Source organism: Centroberyx gerrardi, chromosome 17 (genome assembly GCF_048128805.1).
Source record: "Centroberyx gerrardi isolate f3 chromosome 17, fCenGer3.hap1.cur.20231027, whole genome shotgun sequence".
Classification (NCBI taxonomy): Eukaryota; Metazoa; Chordata; class Actinopteri; order Beryciformes; family Berycidae; genus Centroberyx; species Centroberyx gerrardi.
Window position 1 is genome coordinate 8591807 of NC_136013.1, and position 18976 is coordinate 8610782.

At 46.5% G+C, this 18976-nt stretch overlaps 2 protein-coding genes across 2 annotated transcripts; one reads left to right on the forward strand and one right to left on the reverse strand.

Moving 5' to 3' along the window:
- The first annotated feature begins 8648 nt into the window (after nucleotides 1–8648).
- slc35g2a (solute carrier family 35 member G2a) lies at nucleotides 8649–13783 on the forward strand. Its single transcript, XM_071912401.2, has 2 exons — nucleotides 8649–8950; nucleotides 12196–13783. The coding sequence occupies exon 2, from the start codon at nucleotides 12222–12224 to the stop codon at nucleotides 13581–13583; it is 1362 nt and encodes a 453-aa protein (XP_071768502.2). The 5' UTR covers nucleotides 8649–8950; nucleotides 12196–12221; the 3' UTR covers nucleotides 13584–13783.
- Nucleotides 13784–15807: 2024 nt separating this feature from the next.
- Nucleotides 15808–17323, reverse strand: LOC139921979 (pentraxin-related protein PTX3-like). The gene is made up of 2 exons (XM_071912402.2): nucleotides 17007–17323; nucleotides 15808–16622 (listed from the first exon to the last, which is right to left on the reverse strand). Exons 1-2 carry the CDS (start codon nucleotides 17140–17142, stop codon nucleotides 15991–15993), a joined length of 768 nt encoding a protein of 255 aa, XP_071768503.2. The 5' UTR covers nucleotides 17143–17323; the 3' UTR covers nucleotides 15808–15990.
- Nucleotides 17324–18976: the final 1653 nt, after the last annotated feature.

Sequence of the window (18976 nt, forward strand, 5' to 3'; positions counted from 1 at the left end):
ATCTGTGAGAAGATGCTGTGCTAAATCTGCGATGTTCCTGATGAGGCTGATGAGGCTGATGAGGCTGATGAGGCTGATGAGGCTGATGAGGCGGCTGATTAAGAAAAGCCTGCTGGTGCTGATGCTGGAGAGGTGGGCTAGCTGATAAGAGGGCCAAGATGCTCCTATGCGCCTCACTCTTCAGTCAAAACTGCTCTCTGAAGGTAAATGCCACTGTTGGGAAAATATTGACATTTATATTTACGTTGCATTTTTGGTGTTTAGCTGATACCCTTCTCCAGAGCAAGTTACAACGAGTGCAACAGTAGGATATGCTCAATTCCTGGATTGCCAACATTACACACAGCCAATGGTAAGGAGTGTGTGGGTCAAACCAGCAGCATCCAGACAATGGAAGTAACAAATATCCCTATGTCCCGAAAAAGGAAAGGAAAGGAAAGGAGAGACATAAGTGCCAGACAGAGACAGTTTTTTATTTATTTTACAAGGCAGGAGTAAGATCAGATGCAGTCAGAGCATCTCTCATCTGAACCTCACAAAAGAAACTCTCAGAAGGTGGATGGTACTGAAATGAAAACAATTTATAAGTCTGTCTTTCATCTGTGTTCTGCACAATTGCACACTCCACAATTCTGTCTATTTTATTTACAGTAACTGACAGCAGGCGTTGTCTCCCACACACAGAAAATGTTTCTTGACTGATCCAAGCCGTTGAAAATATATTCTGGATGATGAATTTTGTGCAGGATACTGACGCTGCGTCTCAATATATGTATTTTCATAACAAACGTATTTCAATTTTGAGCCAAGCAACAGTGTTGTTTAACCTTCTGCTCACCTATATGATACTAGGTCACTTTCCAGGACTTCTCTCTTAATAAATGTGTTCAAATTGAACCTTTTTACCTTCATTAAAACCCAGAAGGTGATGTATTTACAAAGCAGAGCTAACAAGAAGGAGACCGTCTGCTGCCATCCCATCTCAATCAGCCCTGCAACTCACAACAGTGATACATTATGAATAGGCCATGATGTATAATGTATGAATACACATTTATAACTCTGATAAATAATACAGTTGCAAATATAAATTTATAAACTCTGCCTATTAAACCTTGCACAGCGCACTGAGAAATGCTGCATCCTCTCCTTTCTTAGATCTGCTCCATTAGGCAACACAGCCTTCAAACCCATCAATACAGGCACATGCACGCATACAGACACCCACACACAGACACCCACACACACACACACACACACACACACGCACCTCCCACCCCTTATGAGAAGCTGTCTGGCTGTTTGTGATTATCCTCTTGTCTTGTAGATGGCTTTCTCCAGCCATGCTCAGACAACAGTGGTGGTCTGTGCAGTGTGTTGCAGTGTATTGCTGTGGGTTTTCAATCTTTTTTTTCCCCCCCTCCTATGCGCCAAACATTTCAAAATAAACAGCCTCACCACCTAAACCCAGCTTTGCAGGCACTTGCCCAGGTTAATCCATCTCAATCTTTAAGCTCATGGAGGGATTTTATTTACACTACCTTACTTTTCAAACACTCATAATAACCAATAGATTTCTATGGCATGTTCATCAGAATTTGTAGAGACATGTTAACGTTCCCATTGCCCAACTTTTTCTTTTGACGCAGACTTTGAGAACACACGCACGCATACAGAAACACACACAGACGCACGCAAACGTGGCCGCACTTGGACGCATTCACAAGCTACACACGCAAATCACGGCAGTCCTCCACAATCTAAAAACTTTTTCCTGGTGCTGTAACCATGGAAACAGAGGCCGTCAGGCTCTGCAAGCGGTGGCGCACCCCCCCCCCCCCCCCCCCCCCCCCCCCCCCCTTTTAGACTCTCGAGGTAACCACAGGTTATCACGCCACAACAGTCAAAAGCACTGACAGACTCCTCACTGTGTGGGGAAACACTCGTCTGAGAGGCTTCACGGGGGGGTTTGGGCTCGGGTCACACTCACAGGTTGAAACGTAGAATTTGACGTACGGAGAGTTGCGCAATCAAGGTCTGCTTGGCTCTCTGCTCTATCTCTGGGGCTGCTGACTAACAGAGAGGCTGCACGCCGCTCCGACTGCTCTATTTTTAATTCCCTGCGACCTTGCATGCAGTGTTTTCACTCGGGAGGCCCTTCTCTCTCTCTCTCCCTCCCTCTCCCCCCCCCCCCCTCTCTCTCTCTCTCTCTCTCTCTCTCTCTCTCTCTATCTCCCTATCTTCTTTTACCCTCTCTCTCCCCTTTCCCACGTCCCTCTTGCCCCCCTCTGTCAAATTCAAATTCAAAGGGGCCTTATTGGCATGGGAAACATACGTTTACATTGCCAAATGTAAACGTATGTCTCTTTCCCTCCTTGTTTCCCTATCCCCCTCTCTTTCTCTCACACCCCCCCCACGCTCCCCTCTTTCCACCACTGAGGTAATGTAAAATGTATGAGAGATAGAGTGCTATATTAGCAGGCAGAGGCCATTACAGTCTATCACAACCTCACTCCTGAACCAGGCAGCCGTTGTCCATCATATCCACCTCTCTCTATCACACACGAACACATACACACTCACCCAAATCACACACACACACACACACACACAGATGGTGGTGACAGAGCCGTGGGGGTTTTGCTGCAGTGGTCTGGTCTCCTTCCCTTTGCCACAGGGGAAGATCCTCATCTTATCCCCACATCCGAATCTCAGCAGGGTTTCTTCTTCTCTCTCTCTCTCTCTCTTTTTTTTTTTTCTTTACTCCTTCGCTTCACCCCTCCGCCGCGGAGGCCCGGTGATGAATGTGTCCTGTCTGCGGTTGTGGTTCAGCTGTTCCTGCTCTCATCAGCTCCTCGCGTAATGAGAACGAGCGCTCAGACAGCCAAGGACCCGAGGTTTGAATAATGACTTCCTGTTTATAGTTCATAAACACTCAACGCCCAAAGACACACCTATCCAAACCCCCCAGAGAGGGAGAGAGAGAGAGAGAGAGGGACGGAGGAAGACACACAGGTTAGTAGTAGGGATAGAGTATTGATTGATTCCAGAGAGCAATCCATATCAGCATTCATATTTCATGTTTATTTATTACAGAGGCTGTCGAACTGTCGATTAAACAAATTTAACGTCTATGAGCAATAATCAGCCTGACTGACAGATTGCCTCAGTTGTCAAACAAGCATGAAATTAGCAGACACATCCTGACCTATGTGTGTGTATGTATGTATATATGTATGTATGTATGTATGTGTGCGTGTGTGTGTAATAGAGAGAGAAAGAGAGAAAGTGTAAGAGAGAGAGAGAGAGACAGACTGAGAGATAGAGAGGGAAACTGACAGACAGATAGGAAAGTGCAGGTGAGGCCGCCGCAGGCAGGTAGTGCAAGAAACTTTTAGAAAAATTCCAATTGAGCGCACTCAACCTCCAGTTTTCCCTTTCAGCCCCGCTCTGTCCTCGACCGTATTCTATAATTCATTTCATCCTGACCGGAGAGAGAGAGAGAGAGAGAGAGAGAGAGAGAGAGCGAGGCAGACAGTGAAAAAAAAAACAGCTTCTGATTTCGACTCTGAGATGTGCTCGAACTCATCGAAAAAACCTCTCCATCTCTCCATCATCCCCCTCTTCTCTCCACTACACTGCTCCCATACTCCATCTCCACTCGCATCCCTCCTCTTCCTCCTCCTCCTCCTCTTCCTCCTCCTCTCAGCCCAGCTCTGCTTTCCTTGGCGTATTCTTATCACAGCAAGCCACCAACTCCTCCCCAGAGGCCGAGCCTTACAGTCTGGATATGAACGCATTCCCAAAACCTGGCCGGCGAGTGGTTGATGGGATTAAACAGCGCCCTAAATAGCTGCGTCCGATGTACTCTTATTCGTTGTAACCATGGAAACACTGCATATCCCGCCTCTTCCTCAGAGAAACAGCCTGGAGCACTGGCATGCGTGAGGGAGAGAGAGAGAGAGAGAGAGAGAGAGAGAGAGAGAAAGAAAAAGAAAGAAAGAAATTAATGTGTAAGCAATTTCCTTGTGTAACCTGAAACCTGCAGGTCCCATTGACCTCTTATCAGTCTCCAGCACCATGCATCTCTCTGAGGAGCGACCTGCTCCCTGTGGTTCAGACCCATTATGAACCAGTACACCAGGAAATTAACTTTTTCTATCAGCCGCTCCTTTTGTCCACAATGAACTCATTTTTAGGCGGCGCTTTTAGGCAGCGTTTCCAGGGCAATTATATGAAAAACATAATTCCACGGTGTATATATAAAAAAAAAAAGACAAACACTCATGAAAAAATTATGACACTGCTGTTATAAATAAACAGAGTTCAGAGACTGGCAGCCCTGATTTCCATATTGTGGTCTTGATTTTTCAGGGGAGCAGTGCTCCGGAGAGTTAGCTCCATTTCTGCCTGCTGAATTAGCTCAGTAACTTTTTGAGCTGTGCTGCGGTTTGTGCTGAAAGTTCAACAAGTACAGATTCTGTTCAGTCCCACGGTGCTTTTGTGGCAATGACATGTAGACCTAATGAATTATTAATTTGTCTGAATGTGATCTCTGCTTTCTGGCCCCCTAGTTGATCGGCTGCCTTCATCTCTTCTATGGAGAATGAAAACGTTACGTTACTTGGCTTGCTAGTTAATGTTAGCAACTGAACTGTATATAGCTTATAGCATATTATGTAGCATACAACTGTGTCCTTTATTATAACATGATACAGTATGAATGTATTTATGAATGAATCAATGAACGAATGAATGTGTGAAAGAATGAACGTTTATTTTCACGTCTTGTCTAATGACCCATACCTTACTTAACGCGATTATAAGACACCAAAAACAAAGAAACATATTCTTTTCACAATGACTTCCTCTTCCATTATTTTACATTCATAACGAGCAAAAGAAAAAGAAAGAACAGAAAGGAAAGATCAAGTAGTTTGACTATTTGTAGGTTTCCTTTGAGTGCTTCTTCCACGCTTTCGATTCTGCAAATGCAAATAGCTATATACTGTGTATATATATATATCACTATACATCACTATACCGCAGCGGTCCATGCAGACTTATAGACGAAGAACCCAGAAGTAAGTTTTCCTGTCATGTGATGTCATCAAAATTCATTTGCATATGAAGAAGATTAGGGGAGACCAGCTAAAGTGTGAAGATTTATAATTAAAGTAATATTTTCACCATAACAATAATTTATAATAATAATAATAATTTCACTTTGTTTTATAAATTATGTGTGTCTCAATAAAAAACATAGAGTTCCAGTACCTGAATTTGTTTCTTGAAGACCTTGGTTCTGTGTTAAAAAGACAAAAGTAACCATATTGAGTTGCACTGGAGTTTATTCTTCTTTGTGCTTGGAATTGCTCTTTACTCCTTTAAGTGCTCAACTCAGTTAAATTTGCTTTGGTCTGCCAAGTTGGCTAGGCTAGGTGCCTTGTGTGTAGATAGGCTCTTAAAATCAGTCAGTCAGTCTGTCTTTTATTTAACTGTCTGAAACCTCCTTCACACATCTAGTAAGTATGGGACTCTGCCTTCTTGTTATGATCCTTTAAAGACCACAGAACTGTCAGGGCACTATGGCTGTGTGACCCTTGCTGTCTGTACTATCAGCTGCTTTTAATGTTGATGTTATAGGAATTGAAGCTTATTCTAATGTTGCACTCATTGTAAGTCACTCTAGATGAAAGTTAAGTGCCTGAAATGAAAAGTGTAATAAAAACGGAGATTTTTATGCCAACCTGATCTCAATTTTCAGTTTCAGGGGAACATCATGGACTTTAAAGCTGCAGTTGGGAAGTTTCCAAGAAAGTTTTGCCTCGGCAGCATATTTGTTTGGGCCTACCGTGTTTTGCCTCTGACATTGCAACTCGCTCCCAAATCATATACTTCTCATCTCACCTGCACAATCTGTTAATTCTCTCTATGTTTATGACTTAATATGAGTAAATGAATATCCTCTAAACTCTAGAATCTTCTGGCTTAAAGAGGTGTGATAATGAATATGTGTAGTCCATGCTAGACATAGTTTTAAGATGGCTTACTGATACATGTAATCATAACAACCAAGCAACATATAAGCTTTAGAAACATGTTTAACTTCATCCCATATATTTAACTTCATCCCATTTCCTAATTTCATGGTATTGTTTAGCAAAGAGCCTGCCAATGTAAAGTGACCCAAAATATTCAGTTTTGTGGAAATCTGACTAATGCCATTTGAGAAACTTTCCCCCTGGTTGTGAACAGAATCAAACTATTTTTGAAAGCCCATTTACGTCCTCTGATTGGTTGAAAGAATGCATAGTTAATGAGGTGCCCCACACTCTGTCAGACAGTGGCCAGCTGGCTGCTTGCCAAAGGAGCCAAAATCTCCATGCTTCCATTGTCAGTGGGTGTTCAAGTTCCAGCACTGGATATTTGTTGCCATAGATAAAAATAGTATGGTATGCAGTTGCTGGCACATTAGAGAGAAGGATTAGGCTCTCACTCTGTCCTACCAGCTTTGTACCATCAAAAATGGCAAGAAATTACAATCCTTATGCTACAAAATCCATCTCAAACTTTTCCTCACTGAATTCAAATCATTGCACTGGATATTTAAGCTGGTTTCATTTCCAATCTAGATGCCAAGTTTTGAAAGTGCTGCAGCAGAGAAAAGCATTGCTCTTTAATGACGGGCTTTTCCCAGAGGAACTTCATTTAGTTAACATGAAATCATGAAAACACGAAAGGTTTTCGTGGATGATGCACATCTGATGAGGACAAATCTGCTCTCTGTGGTATTGTGTTAGCTGCAGGGACAGGCCCATTACCGAACATTACAGGACAGTGCAGAGTAGGAAATTAACTTACTAACATCAATGGCTTTATTTACCTCCCATAACCAATTTTCTAGGGATGACTTTTCAGCTTTTCCAGTGATGTCACTGAAACCCATAGTCCTGAGTGTGAGAACCATGGGATAGTTCATCATAGAATACAGAATCTATCAGTTTATATACAGCAGTGGTGTCCAACAATATGTGGTATGGAGGGTCAAGAGTCTGCAGGTTTTCCTTCCAACCAAACACCAAACACTACACCAGACCACTTCATTGATTAGCATGCCGCCCCTACGAAGCTAAATGGCAGCAACTAAATAAGAGCAAGACAGAGTGAAACTGAGAAAAATTTATCTCCTGCCATGACAAAAGTATTCTTGGTACAGAAGTGGATAATAGCCTATATACTGTATTTTTTGGCAGCACCTACGGGTCTAATTTTTGTTCAAATTAAAGCTAAACGTGAGTCATGACATTTAACCTTTGAAACACACACAAAAAATAGTTACTGCTGTTTATCTATGTAGGGCAGTATGGCTTCAAGAGCAGCTAATCAGTAAAATCCCCTAGTGTAGTGATTAGTTGGAAGGAAAACCTGCAGAGTCTTGACCCTCCATGGCGCACGATTGCCTGGAATAAAAGCAACACGTGTACAAAAACTGACAACCTTTGTGCCACAGTCTGTTCTTGATAGTTCTGGCCTCCTTATATGTTCCCATAACCCAAATTTCAGGTGAATTTCACTGTGAGGGCTGTTTTTTTTCTACAATTCCCATCCTGGTGTCGACCACCGTGCATTTCCCTGTGGAGAAGTCAGCCTTCTGTGGTAATAGCCTCGCTGCAGGCAGAGGCTTATTACTGAGCAGCACAGGACAGTTCAATCTAACAATTGCCTGGTTGCATTTGGCAAAGGTTAATACTCCTGTGAATGGAGCAGAACACGCAACGCCGGCATACAGAGCAATCAGTTATGCCAGCAAAATGTCAGAGCCATTACTGTGAGATTGGTGCAAGATGAATGTGTGTGTGAGATATGGTGCGGTGTTTGTGTGTGAGACAGACGGTGGGAGATAGAGGGAGAGAGAGAGGGAGGGAGAGAGAGAGAGAGAGAGAAACTTAGTTCTATTCCTAGAACAGACGCAATAGGAAAGTGATGAAATATACATGTGGGAGTGGGAAGATAAACACACGCACATACACACATACACACATACACACACACACACACACATACACACACATACACTCATACACACATACACACACACACAAGTAAGGGACATTGGTTTTTCTGCATCGTGTATTTGCTTTTTTGCTTTCCTCAGCTCTTTCCACCTGCCACACACACACACACACACACACACACACACACACACACACACAAGAAAGGGACATTAGTTTTCAGGATTGTGTATTTGCTTTGCTTCAGTCTTTCCACTCAACACACACACACACACACACACACACACACACACACAAAAGCCATTCAGACCTGATTCAGTAAAACACTCTACATTACTCTCAATGACAAACGCATGCTAGAAGTCGGCTAGACTTCCCAGAAATGTGTTTACGCACGCGCGCGCACACAGACACGCACATACACATACACACTAGGATGACTGATAACATGCAATGATCAGGGGGGTATTGTGGCGGTTTTTTGTGGATGCCACGCATGCTCAGACGTCATGATTAGTTCTCCCCCTCCCCTCCCTCTCTCTCTCTCTCTCTCTCTCTCTCTCTCTCTCTCTCTCTGTCTGTGGTCGAGCTGAGAGGGAGCATCTGTATCAGTGCTGTGAGAGTGATGGACGGGAGTCTGCTCGAGATAAAAAGCACATTTCCTCCCGCAGCGTGAGGTTACCGCAGGTCTCGGGTCTGGCCGGACTGAGGCGCACCGCGGTGCCCTTGAGGAGCCTCCGGACTGCCGCAGGAGAACAAGGTGGAAGAAAAAGAAAAGGAAGAAGAAGAAGAAGAAGAAGAAGAAGAAGAAGAGGAGGTGATGGAGCAGCGGATCTCTCTACACCTTGACAGACACAGGAAGATGCTCGGTAAATGCTGAGGCTGACGGAGAGTGAAGTTCACCCCGGCGGGATCCGCTGGTTGCCGGAGAGCAGGTGAGTGTTTGGTGGAGGCGCGTTTCTGACCAGGTGCCTGGTGATTTATTGATCCGGGCACCTAACGCAGTAATGCAACTATAACATCTATGTCAGGTCACTGATTGGGAAATTATCTGCATGCAAGGACTTAGTCGGGGTTCATTGATTCAGCTGCCTTGTGCCGATCCGCGGGCGCAGCGTGTGAGCGAGTGCGCGCTTTGCTCCATTCATGAATCCCTCATGGTACCTCATTGTACATACATGCCGTTTGATGGGCGCTGTTATACAATAAAACGCTGATGCAAGCACGTTGAGCATGGGTGGCGCCTGTGGGAATGAAACCAACAACCCTGTCAGTCTCGGTGCCACGCTCTCCCCAGTGAGCCACCGGTGTTAGAACAAGTAGGGATATGATAATTGATTCCCGGTGGATCGATGATAACATTATGGCGTGTCGTAAATGGTGTTTTATTAATCGGGTCTACAACAACACAATACAGCCCCCCCCCCCCCCGCTGTGTGTATGTGTGTGTTCTCAACCCGCTGGCGTCAGGGGGGCGCGTCTTGGAGGGACCTAGATAACCTTGACGTGACACACACACACACACACACACACACACACACACACACACACACACACACACATATAAGGGCAATGAAAGGATGACGCGAACGCAACACGCACGTAGCACACATGCACCAGCAGCAGCATGCCGTCGTATCTGATATTTTCATCTCGGAGGCGTAAAACAGGTCTGCAGCAGTCCGCTCTGATCAGTGGAGATGCTGTATGAATACTGCATAAGGGGGACGCTGACGGTTCATGAGGACAATTCAATTATCAGCCTGTTCAGAAAAGTGATAGGCCTATATTCCAGGGCAAAGATATTCCCTAAAGACGTTATCACACTAAAAGGCATTTAGGCCGATATGTAGCGCCCGTTTATCCAGCAGAATATGGGACATTGATGCTTATAAAAGACCCATCTGTAAAAATACACCAGGAGTGCAGTGTAGGGCGTATAAATAAGGTGTCATTTTGCTGTCAGATATCTAAGAAGAGCAATCTCCGCTCCACAGAGAGGTAATCCATCCCCGTGGCAAGATGCAGGGAGCTTCATCTGCTGCCATCCTCATCCTCATCCTCATCCTCACTTGCTCTGGTCTGGTCTGGGTTGGTGGCAGCCTGCAGTGACTGTAGGCTTGTGTAAGGTGTGAAACAGGCTTTTCAGAGCAGCAGCAGCAGCATTGCGGAGGCAGCCTGCATCACCCAAAATGGTAAATTACAACCATTGACTGAGACACCAGACAGGGACATGAGGGAAGGAGGGGGGTTATCAGCGTCCCATTCATCATATTCATAGAGCAGGATATCAGGTTTCAACTACCCTTCAGTAGGAGAAGATGATTACATCCTCTCAAATGCCATCCGCGCACATTCAGCCTCGTGAATGTGGCTCTTTTTGAATTCATTCATTGACTTGTGAATTTTTGAAATTGCAGTTGAGTTTATCACTTATGTCACTTAAAACCTGATTCACATGAGCCCATTTGGGTAAAGGGCAAAGGGCAGAGAGAGGGCAAGTTATGCAGGGAAGGAGTAGAGTAACTCCTAAGTAAGTTCACTTTTGATTCAAACAGTTCAGGAGGAGGATTCTGCTCAAAACCCATATTTTCTTATAAAGGTTTGTATATCCTCACTTACTGTTTTAATTTGTAATTGGGTACTTAAGGCTGATAGGTGGGAATACATCTACACTAGTGAGAGTAGTTAGGACACCACCACCACCAACAAGACCAAATACAGACCTCCTCCTGCTCCCTCTGAAGCAAAGGGAACTGCATCACTGAGGATCTGAGAAACAGCAGCAAGCTGTTGGATGTCAGAACCGAAACTACCAGCTTTTAAAAAACTCTTCCCTGCTGCACCATAGCCAGACTTTTAAACCAGATCTTTAAACTGGTCAGGAAAACATAATGGATTCAAGTGTGCAATGCCGTGTTTGTGATCTCATATGATGAGCACTTGTTATGTATTGATTTATCATGTCTTCTTAAAAAGTATTTCATCTCATCTATTATGGTTTTAAATGACAGATGAAGTGATATTGTGAATTTCTGCTCAGATTCAGCATGTACTGCAACCATGAATCAGTTAAGTCGAGTGAAGAAGTGGATTTATACTCAGTGTGGTTGTGCTAGATCCACTATTATGTGGCGAGATTACTTCAGGCTGATGAGTGTACTCCATAACCCCAGGGAAATAAGTGACACACTCCATATGCCTATGCATGGTCGGGATAATTTAGGTTGATAGGTGTGGAAACACTTTGTGCTCAGAGAAACAAGTGGACTAATAAGTGTGTAAGGCCTGAAATGCAGCAGCGGCTGTGCGCTGTAGCACCTGCATGGTCATATCTCTCTGCTGCAGAGGGCTATTACTACCCTTGTAATAAGTTAGTCATCCATGGAGCAGGACCTTGAAGAGAAAAGTTAGAGGGAGAGACGGGGGCGACATGAACAAGGAGGAGGGAAGGGAGAAGGTACCTGTCAGCTACAGCCAATTTGCAAGAAATGCATTTGCTGTTAGCATTGCACAGTTATCCGTTTTTACAATTTTACAGTCTGTTGACAGTCAGCCAAGTGCGTAAAAGCTGACGTGGCTAACATGGCAGACTGACAAATATCAAAATAGACGTTGTGTTTTGGTTTACCGAGAGTGTAGCAATATGTGAGTTGGTTGGGAATCTATGAGTGTGTTCCCCATTAGCATATCTCCATCTATAGGGTGAGGGAGGGGAAGGGAGAAAGAATAGGGGAAGAGAGAGAGAGAGAGAGAAAGGCTAATGAGGCAGGGAGTGATAGCTTACGTAACCGTCATTGCCAACAATCTCTAACCCCCCGTGAAGGTCATGTTAACCAAGAAGAGGAAAGCGCGATAATGGCATCGCTCATCTGCCATTATGATCCTGTGTGGATCTGCTAATATGGACTTAATGTGACAGAGAAATAACAATTAAACTCATGATAGCTCAGACAGGAGAAGCTTATATTCCCTGGCAAACGTGCGACACAGTGGGACGATGTGAGTCACTGGTATTAATATCACGGATATTAAAGATATATGAGATATCACGCAGCATCCCAGAGAGAGAGAGAGGCAGAGAGAGACAGTGAGAGAAGAAAGAAAGAGAGAGAGGTTTTGCTGGAGTGTGTGTGTGTAAGACATGTGATTCTCAATTGTCCTCTCTCCTCCCACGCAGGTGTCTGTCTTCTCTGAAGTGTTACGATGGAGTCCACTCACCTCCTGAGTGGCTCTAAGAAGAGAGTAAAGATCCACCCTCACACCGTCACAGCCAAATACGCCACACACACCCCCTACTCCCCCCAGCCCGGCATACACACACACTTCCCCCAGCCCGGCGACGACGGCTACGATGACGCTCCTTCCTTTGAGGACTTCGGCTCCTTCCTGGAGGAGACTTCGGACAAGAAACAGCTGACGGACAGCAGGAGGTGGCCTCGGACTCTGTTTGGCTCCAGGGACAAAGAAAGAGACACACCCCTCAAACCCCAGGCCTCGGGGGGAGGAGACGGGGGCGAGGGGGGAGCCGGAGCAGCGAAGGGGTCTGGGAAAGGGGTAGGGGAACAGCTGGCCAGTTTCGGGGAGGCGTCTGTGTCGGCGTCTCGGCTGACCTGGGTGGGGCTGCTGGGCGCGGCGCTGGCTCACGGCTGTCTGATCGTTCTGACCCGCCTGGCCTCTGAACGCTTCAGCCTGGGCCCCCTGTTCCTGCTCTTGGTCCGGTCCATTGTCCAGCTCCTGTCCGTGGCCATACCGCTGCAGAGGGGAGAGAACCCCTTCGGGCCGGAGGGCTACCGTCTGCGTCTGCTCTGTTACGGCATTGCCTACTCCCTCTCCCTCTGCTGCGCCTACTCCTCCTTAACCTTCGTCTCCCCTGGAGACGCCACGACGACCTGGCGCCTGGCAACGACGGCGCTGTCGGCTACTCTGGCCTTCCTGCTGCTGGAGGAGAGGCTGGGGTTGGCTGACGGCATCACCATAGCGGCGGGGCTGTGCGGCTTGGGGCTGGTGTTACTTCCCGCGGCGGACGAGACCGAGTCAGATTCACCGACCGACCCGGTCGTGTTCTGGAGGAGCGCGTTCGGCTGGTCTCTGTCGGCGCTGGCCGGGCTGTGGATGGCTCTGGCGCTGGTCGGCTATCGTTCCCTGAAGGAGCGGGTGGGAGTGGGTACGGCTCTGTTCACGGTCAGCTGGACGGGGTGCCTGCTGGCCCCAGCCTCCCTGGCCCTGCTGCAGGAAGGCTGGTCCTGGCCTTCGGGCGCCCCGGCCTGGGGCCTGGTGCTGGGGCTGGCCGCCTGCTCGGTGGCGGCGTTCCTGGGGATGACCCACGCGCTCACCCGCCTCCACCCGGCCCTGGTCTCCGCCTCTCAGAGCCTGGAGGTACCGGTTGCCATGCTGCTGCAGCTGGCCGTGCTGCCGGCGGTTCCCGCCGCCCCCGAGGTCGTCGGGAACACGATGGTGGTGCTGAGCGTCGGTTGGCTGGTGGCGATGAAGCTCCTCCCCTCTCGTGGGGGTGGGCGGCGCCAGAGAGAGGAGTATGAGGAGATTCTGGACTCGCCCATCAAATAGACACCTCCCTCTCTCTTTCTCTCTCTCTCTCTCTCTCTCCTCCTCTCTCACCGCTCCTCTAACCCCTTCCATGAGATTGATCGATGTGTGTCAGTGTACATAAGAGACTGCTGAATGTCTACAGGAGAGTTATCTATTTTGTATTGTCCTCTTTGCTTTTGGGAAAGTGCCAATATTGTCTTGTCTGTTATGGTGACTATGTGATGTGACATTAAAATCTCTATGGTGAACACAATGCTCTCTCTGTCTGAAGCCACATGCATCTAATCAAGATCTCATGCCTCCCTAGGTGTGTGTTTGTGCGTTTACACTGGCTGCTTTTCACACGGGTGTAATGTCATTGACTTTTGCCAGCCAGCTGAGCGTCGGCCAAAGATTGATGCCATCTATCTGGCTGCTGGCTGCTAGCTGTTGGCGAGAGAGTGGGAGCGGGAGAGAGAAGGAGGATAGCGAGAGACATATACAATAAGAGGAAGATAAATGGAGGGAGAGAGACAAAAGATGATGGGATCGGCACAGAGATAAGAGAGGCAGGGGAGGAAGGAGAATAACGGCGGATGACGAAAGAGTAATGAAAGAGAAGGAGGCTGAGTGGAATGACAGAGAGAGAAAGGAAGCCAGCGGAGGACAGAAAGCGAGGCTGATGGTGGCTGGCTCTCGCAGTGCGTCCGGCCAGCTGGCTGATAAAAGCTCTGCTCTAAGTGTGGGAACAGTCATTACGTCTAATAAGTGGCTGTCAAACAAACAAGCACTGTCACTCTCCTCTGCTATCTCTCTTCCCCTCTACTTTTCCCACCGTCATTAGCCTCCGCCTTCACTTCCTCCCCTTCTCCTTCTTTAAAAAGTATCAAGTAAAAAGTATCTAGGCATTAAAAATGAATGAAGCACCAACATGAGACGACATGGCAGCGCTTCCATTTTCTATGTGCTGATATCCACTCACACACTGTACAAATGGACACTTCAATCAAAACAAGTGTCCCTGCATGGTACAGAGCTGTGTGTGTGTGTGTGTGTGTGTGTGTGTGTGTGTGTATGCCACGTTGGCTACTGTGAGACAAGTGTAGCATGAGATCTGGACATGAGAGATAACTTCATATTTTTTTTCTTCTGCTTGATGCTCTTGTGTACATTGTTAGCTGTGACATTTAAGAAATAGGTCGAGGTATAAAAAAAGAAAGAAACTTCAGATCTAGCTGCAGTCCTCCACCCAGCTGCAGATTTATATGGAAAGGTACACACACACACACACACACACACACACACACAGTCACAAGCATACATTCACGCCATGGTCATAAACCTTTCATTAGTGAAAATGTTGGTGTGATGTCAGTGGGCTGGCCTAATTAAACTCACATTACAGTACACATGCTCTTTGTCTCTCTCTTTTACGCTCTCCTCATATTACTCTCTCTCTATCTGTACCTATCTACCTATCATTCTCTAGATATCTTTCTTTCTTCCTTTCGCTTTTGTGCTCTATTTTACCCACTTTCCTCCCTGGCTGCAGTAAAATTCCACCAAACAAATAGCATAAAGACATTAAAAATGAATGAAGAGGTGATTTGGGAAAACAGCACAATTCTTCAACCTTCCAAACAATGTTGAAACCCCCATTACGATGAAACCGATGGAAAGTACCTCCAATCAACACCAGGCAGCCACCCTGTGTGGCTTGTAACAATGTGTGTGTGTGTGTGTGTGTGTGTGTGTGTGTATGTGTGGCTGCAGGAGGGACAGGCTGCAGTGTAATAGGTCTGGCAGGGTTTCATAAATCATAAACACTTAGAGCTTCATAAGTCAAAGCCTGTTTGCATAAATAGAGTCTTAAAGCAGCTAACGAGAGGGAGCGGCCGGCCCAGAATTAAGCGCCGTCCAAAGCCTCTGACACACTTTCTTGCGCTTGACCACAACTACACACACATTGAAGTGGTGGTGTGAATTCAGGCACGTGCGGGACAGGATACAGCACATGCATACATACATGACTCACACACATGAAAGTATACTGTAGGCATGCACACTTACATGCATATATGCACGGCACACACACACACACACACACACACACACACACACACACAAACACACATATGTAGAGCTGTGATATTGAGTTGATTACTGTGTGGGAGGAGGGAGGAAACCTTTCCATGAGACTAATTAGGTTGTTTAATTCGTTTTTATTCATAGGGACAAACCCACAACATTTACGGTACATTTGTATTCATTGCCACCAGACAAAAGTAGACTCACATATAAAACAGGCCCTTTACCCTTCAGAAACAACAACAAAAAACTAATATGTGCAAAATGATTATCATTGGAGAATTAAAAAATGAGGGATGACCATCTAGGCACCCATCCCTCTTTTTTCTACTCCCCCCTCTGTTCTGTCCCTCTTCGATCATTCCACCTGCTCCATCAGTCTGTTCAGCTGCACATGAACTTTCTGCAGCTCCGTTGCTATGGCAACCAGGGCCCTCTCCATTTTGGCCACGTCCAGCGGTGATGTCACTTCCTGCTCCTTCAGGCCGGACGACGGCAACGGCTTCGCCCCCAAGCCGAGTCCCGCCCCTAAAACTCCGGGCCTCTGCGTTATTGGTCCCGTCCCGCTGTGCCCCGCTCCCGCTGGCCGGCCGCCTCCTGACGCCTCTGCTCTGTGTACGCTCCCTTCCTCCAGACGCTTCAGCCTGGCGTTCTGTTCATGACTGCCATGCAGGAGCTGCTGTAAGGTGGAGTTGAACCTCCTCTCCCTCTCCGCTCCCTCCTGCCTGAGCTCCTCCAGGCCTCGCTGCAGCCTGAGGCTCGCCTGCTCCGTCTGCCCGCGGCACGCTGCCTCCAGGCTGGGAAGACACTGCTGACAGGTCCCCCTGGCCAGCCTCTCCACCTGGGTCCTGACGGAGGCCAGTCCTCCGCAGCACTGCTCCAGGGACTCCAGTAGCATGTTCTGCCTCATGTGGGAGTCCTCCAGAGCGATGAAAAGCTTGTCCCAGCGGGAGAAATCTGCAGCCAGGCATGGGGTGGCTGGAGACCCGCCTGTGGACAACAAGCAGAGGGATGAATCATGTGCATAATATTTTTGCCTTTATTAGGTAGTTCAAAGTAGAGAGAGACAGGAAAAAATTGGGAGAGAGAAGGGGGATGACATGCGACAAAGGCTCTGGGCCGAATTTGAACCCAGGCGTTTATACGGTACACACCTTGCTAAGCCCGCGGGACACCCGAACACAAGCAAATCTAATCAATATGAACCACATTCTGTTGATGAATCTTTAATCAAACGCACAAAAATGTATTTAACTGTCTTAATATAATCAGACAACAAATTCTTCTTCACAACAAAGGCCTGGCATCTGGTACGAACAAGCCTGAGACGAGGAACGAAACAGAGACAATAGGACAAACAAAAAAGAAACTCACCCTCCTGCTGGTCCTGAGAGATCTCATTGTCATAGCTGTCTGCGTAGTTCACTTCATACTCAACCCCGTTCACGCACAAGGATGCGCCCACGTAGCAGAGCGCACACAGCACACGCCAGACCCCGAACACACACATGATGGAAATTGGTAAAGCGCGTTGTTCCTGTAAATGCGTTGGTCTAATTGTACAAGTGTGTTTGAAAAAGTGTCCCGTAGTGTCAGATCTCTTTGCAAATTAAATGTTCCTGTTTTATCCCTCTACTCTACATAGTCATAAAGTGCTCTCTCTCTCTTTCCCTCTGCCTCTCCCTCCTCTTCTTCACCCCCTTCACTACGTAAAGCTCCCCACACTGAGCCAACTGTTGCTGCTGCTGACTTATAAACTCGGCACTTGGGAAGAAAGGGAGGGCAGAAGGCAGGGAGGGGTGGGACAGAGGTGGGGGTGAGTAATGCTTCGGTGGAGGTGGTACGTCAAAGTCAACCTGCCTGGGAGAGAGGGGCATTATGGGAGAGGGGGAGAGGGGGAAAGGGTAAAGCAGGGGTACGGGGTAAGGTGGGGTGAACAGGAAGGGATGGCAGGAGGGCAGGAAGGGTTAATGGCCCGGTAGGAGGGAGAGAAAGAGAAGAGGGGTGAAAGAGGGAGAAAGGGAAACCCGCTGAGCAGAACAATAAACCATGAAAATGTAGGTCTGTGGTCCCTCATTTATTTCAGTAACAAAATACATTGAATTTCTTTCTTTTTTTTATTTTACAGAGTGACACAATGCACATAGGGATACACTCATACACCAACATTTCCCCTTTTCCTTTTTTACACACACACACACGCTCACACTCGTTCACACGCGCACACACACACACACACAACATAAACAACATGAATCATACAGTGTCTTTCTGTGGAGGTTTCATCTATGAATTTTCCTTGCGGTCCATGTGAGGAAACATTTCAGTCAACAGAGTCTATAAGAGAAATCAAAAACACATTAATCTTAGTAATTACACTTCCAAAAGGTCTTAAATATTTCCCCCCATTTATTGTCAAATTAGTGTGCTTTATTATTTTCCATCGCCAAACCTTTTTTATTTTTTTTTATTTCAGATAATATAGCATATTCAGTTTCCATTCTTGCAAAGTGGGGCATGTGGTTGACTTCCAGTTCTTTAATAAGAGTTTTTTTTTAGTAATCAATGATAAGAACATGATGATCTATCCAAAGAGGTACTTTTGTTCTGATTTGGTATCTTGCAAGAAGCATACCATTAGTGTGAGGTTCATACTTGCCCTCAGTGTCCTCTGCAGCCATATTTCTATTTGTGATCACAGATGCTGAATACAGGAATCTCAATCCACTCCTCCTGTCTGCAGGCCTGTCTGCATATTTACCACTTCACAGATGAGTCACTCCCTGTCTGTTATGGTGCATCAACAGCAAATCCCTACATCTAAAAAAGTTGCAACATTGCAGGGTCTGGATTAATTTTTAAACCTCCACTGAATCTGCTTTTACCTCTTGGAACTAAATGTTGTTGCCAAGCAACACTACCATCCCACTTTGCTGGCTGTGATTGTATTTTGTTGCCTGGCAACACTGTCAATTGAACATTCCATGAGGAAGAATTGGGAGCTATTGAGCTCTCGGCAATTCAAAAAGACAGAATTCTTTAAAACAGAGGGCTCTGGTCAACAGGTGCTGGGGTTACGCAGCAGAAGCAGAACATGTGGAGGTCAGAGGAAAAGCCCTGACCTCTCTTCTCTCTGCAGACCTCCAGACTGAGCTTCCCTACAGATGTCAGCACGTCTGCCTGTCACTATGTCCGATTTGCTCTCTGTCTGGCAGAATAAAGGGTAGCGATGGGACTAATGGAGGTGGGAGCTTTATATCAGGAAAAGTGGGGACCTGCAGAGGAAGAGAGGGAGATAAAGAGTTAGAGAGAGAGAGGTGAGAGAGACAGGCTGATAGAGGGTG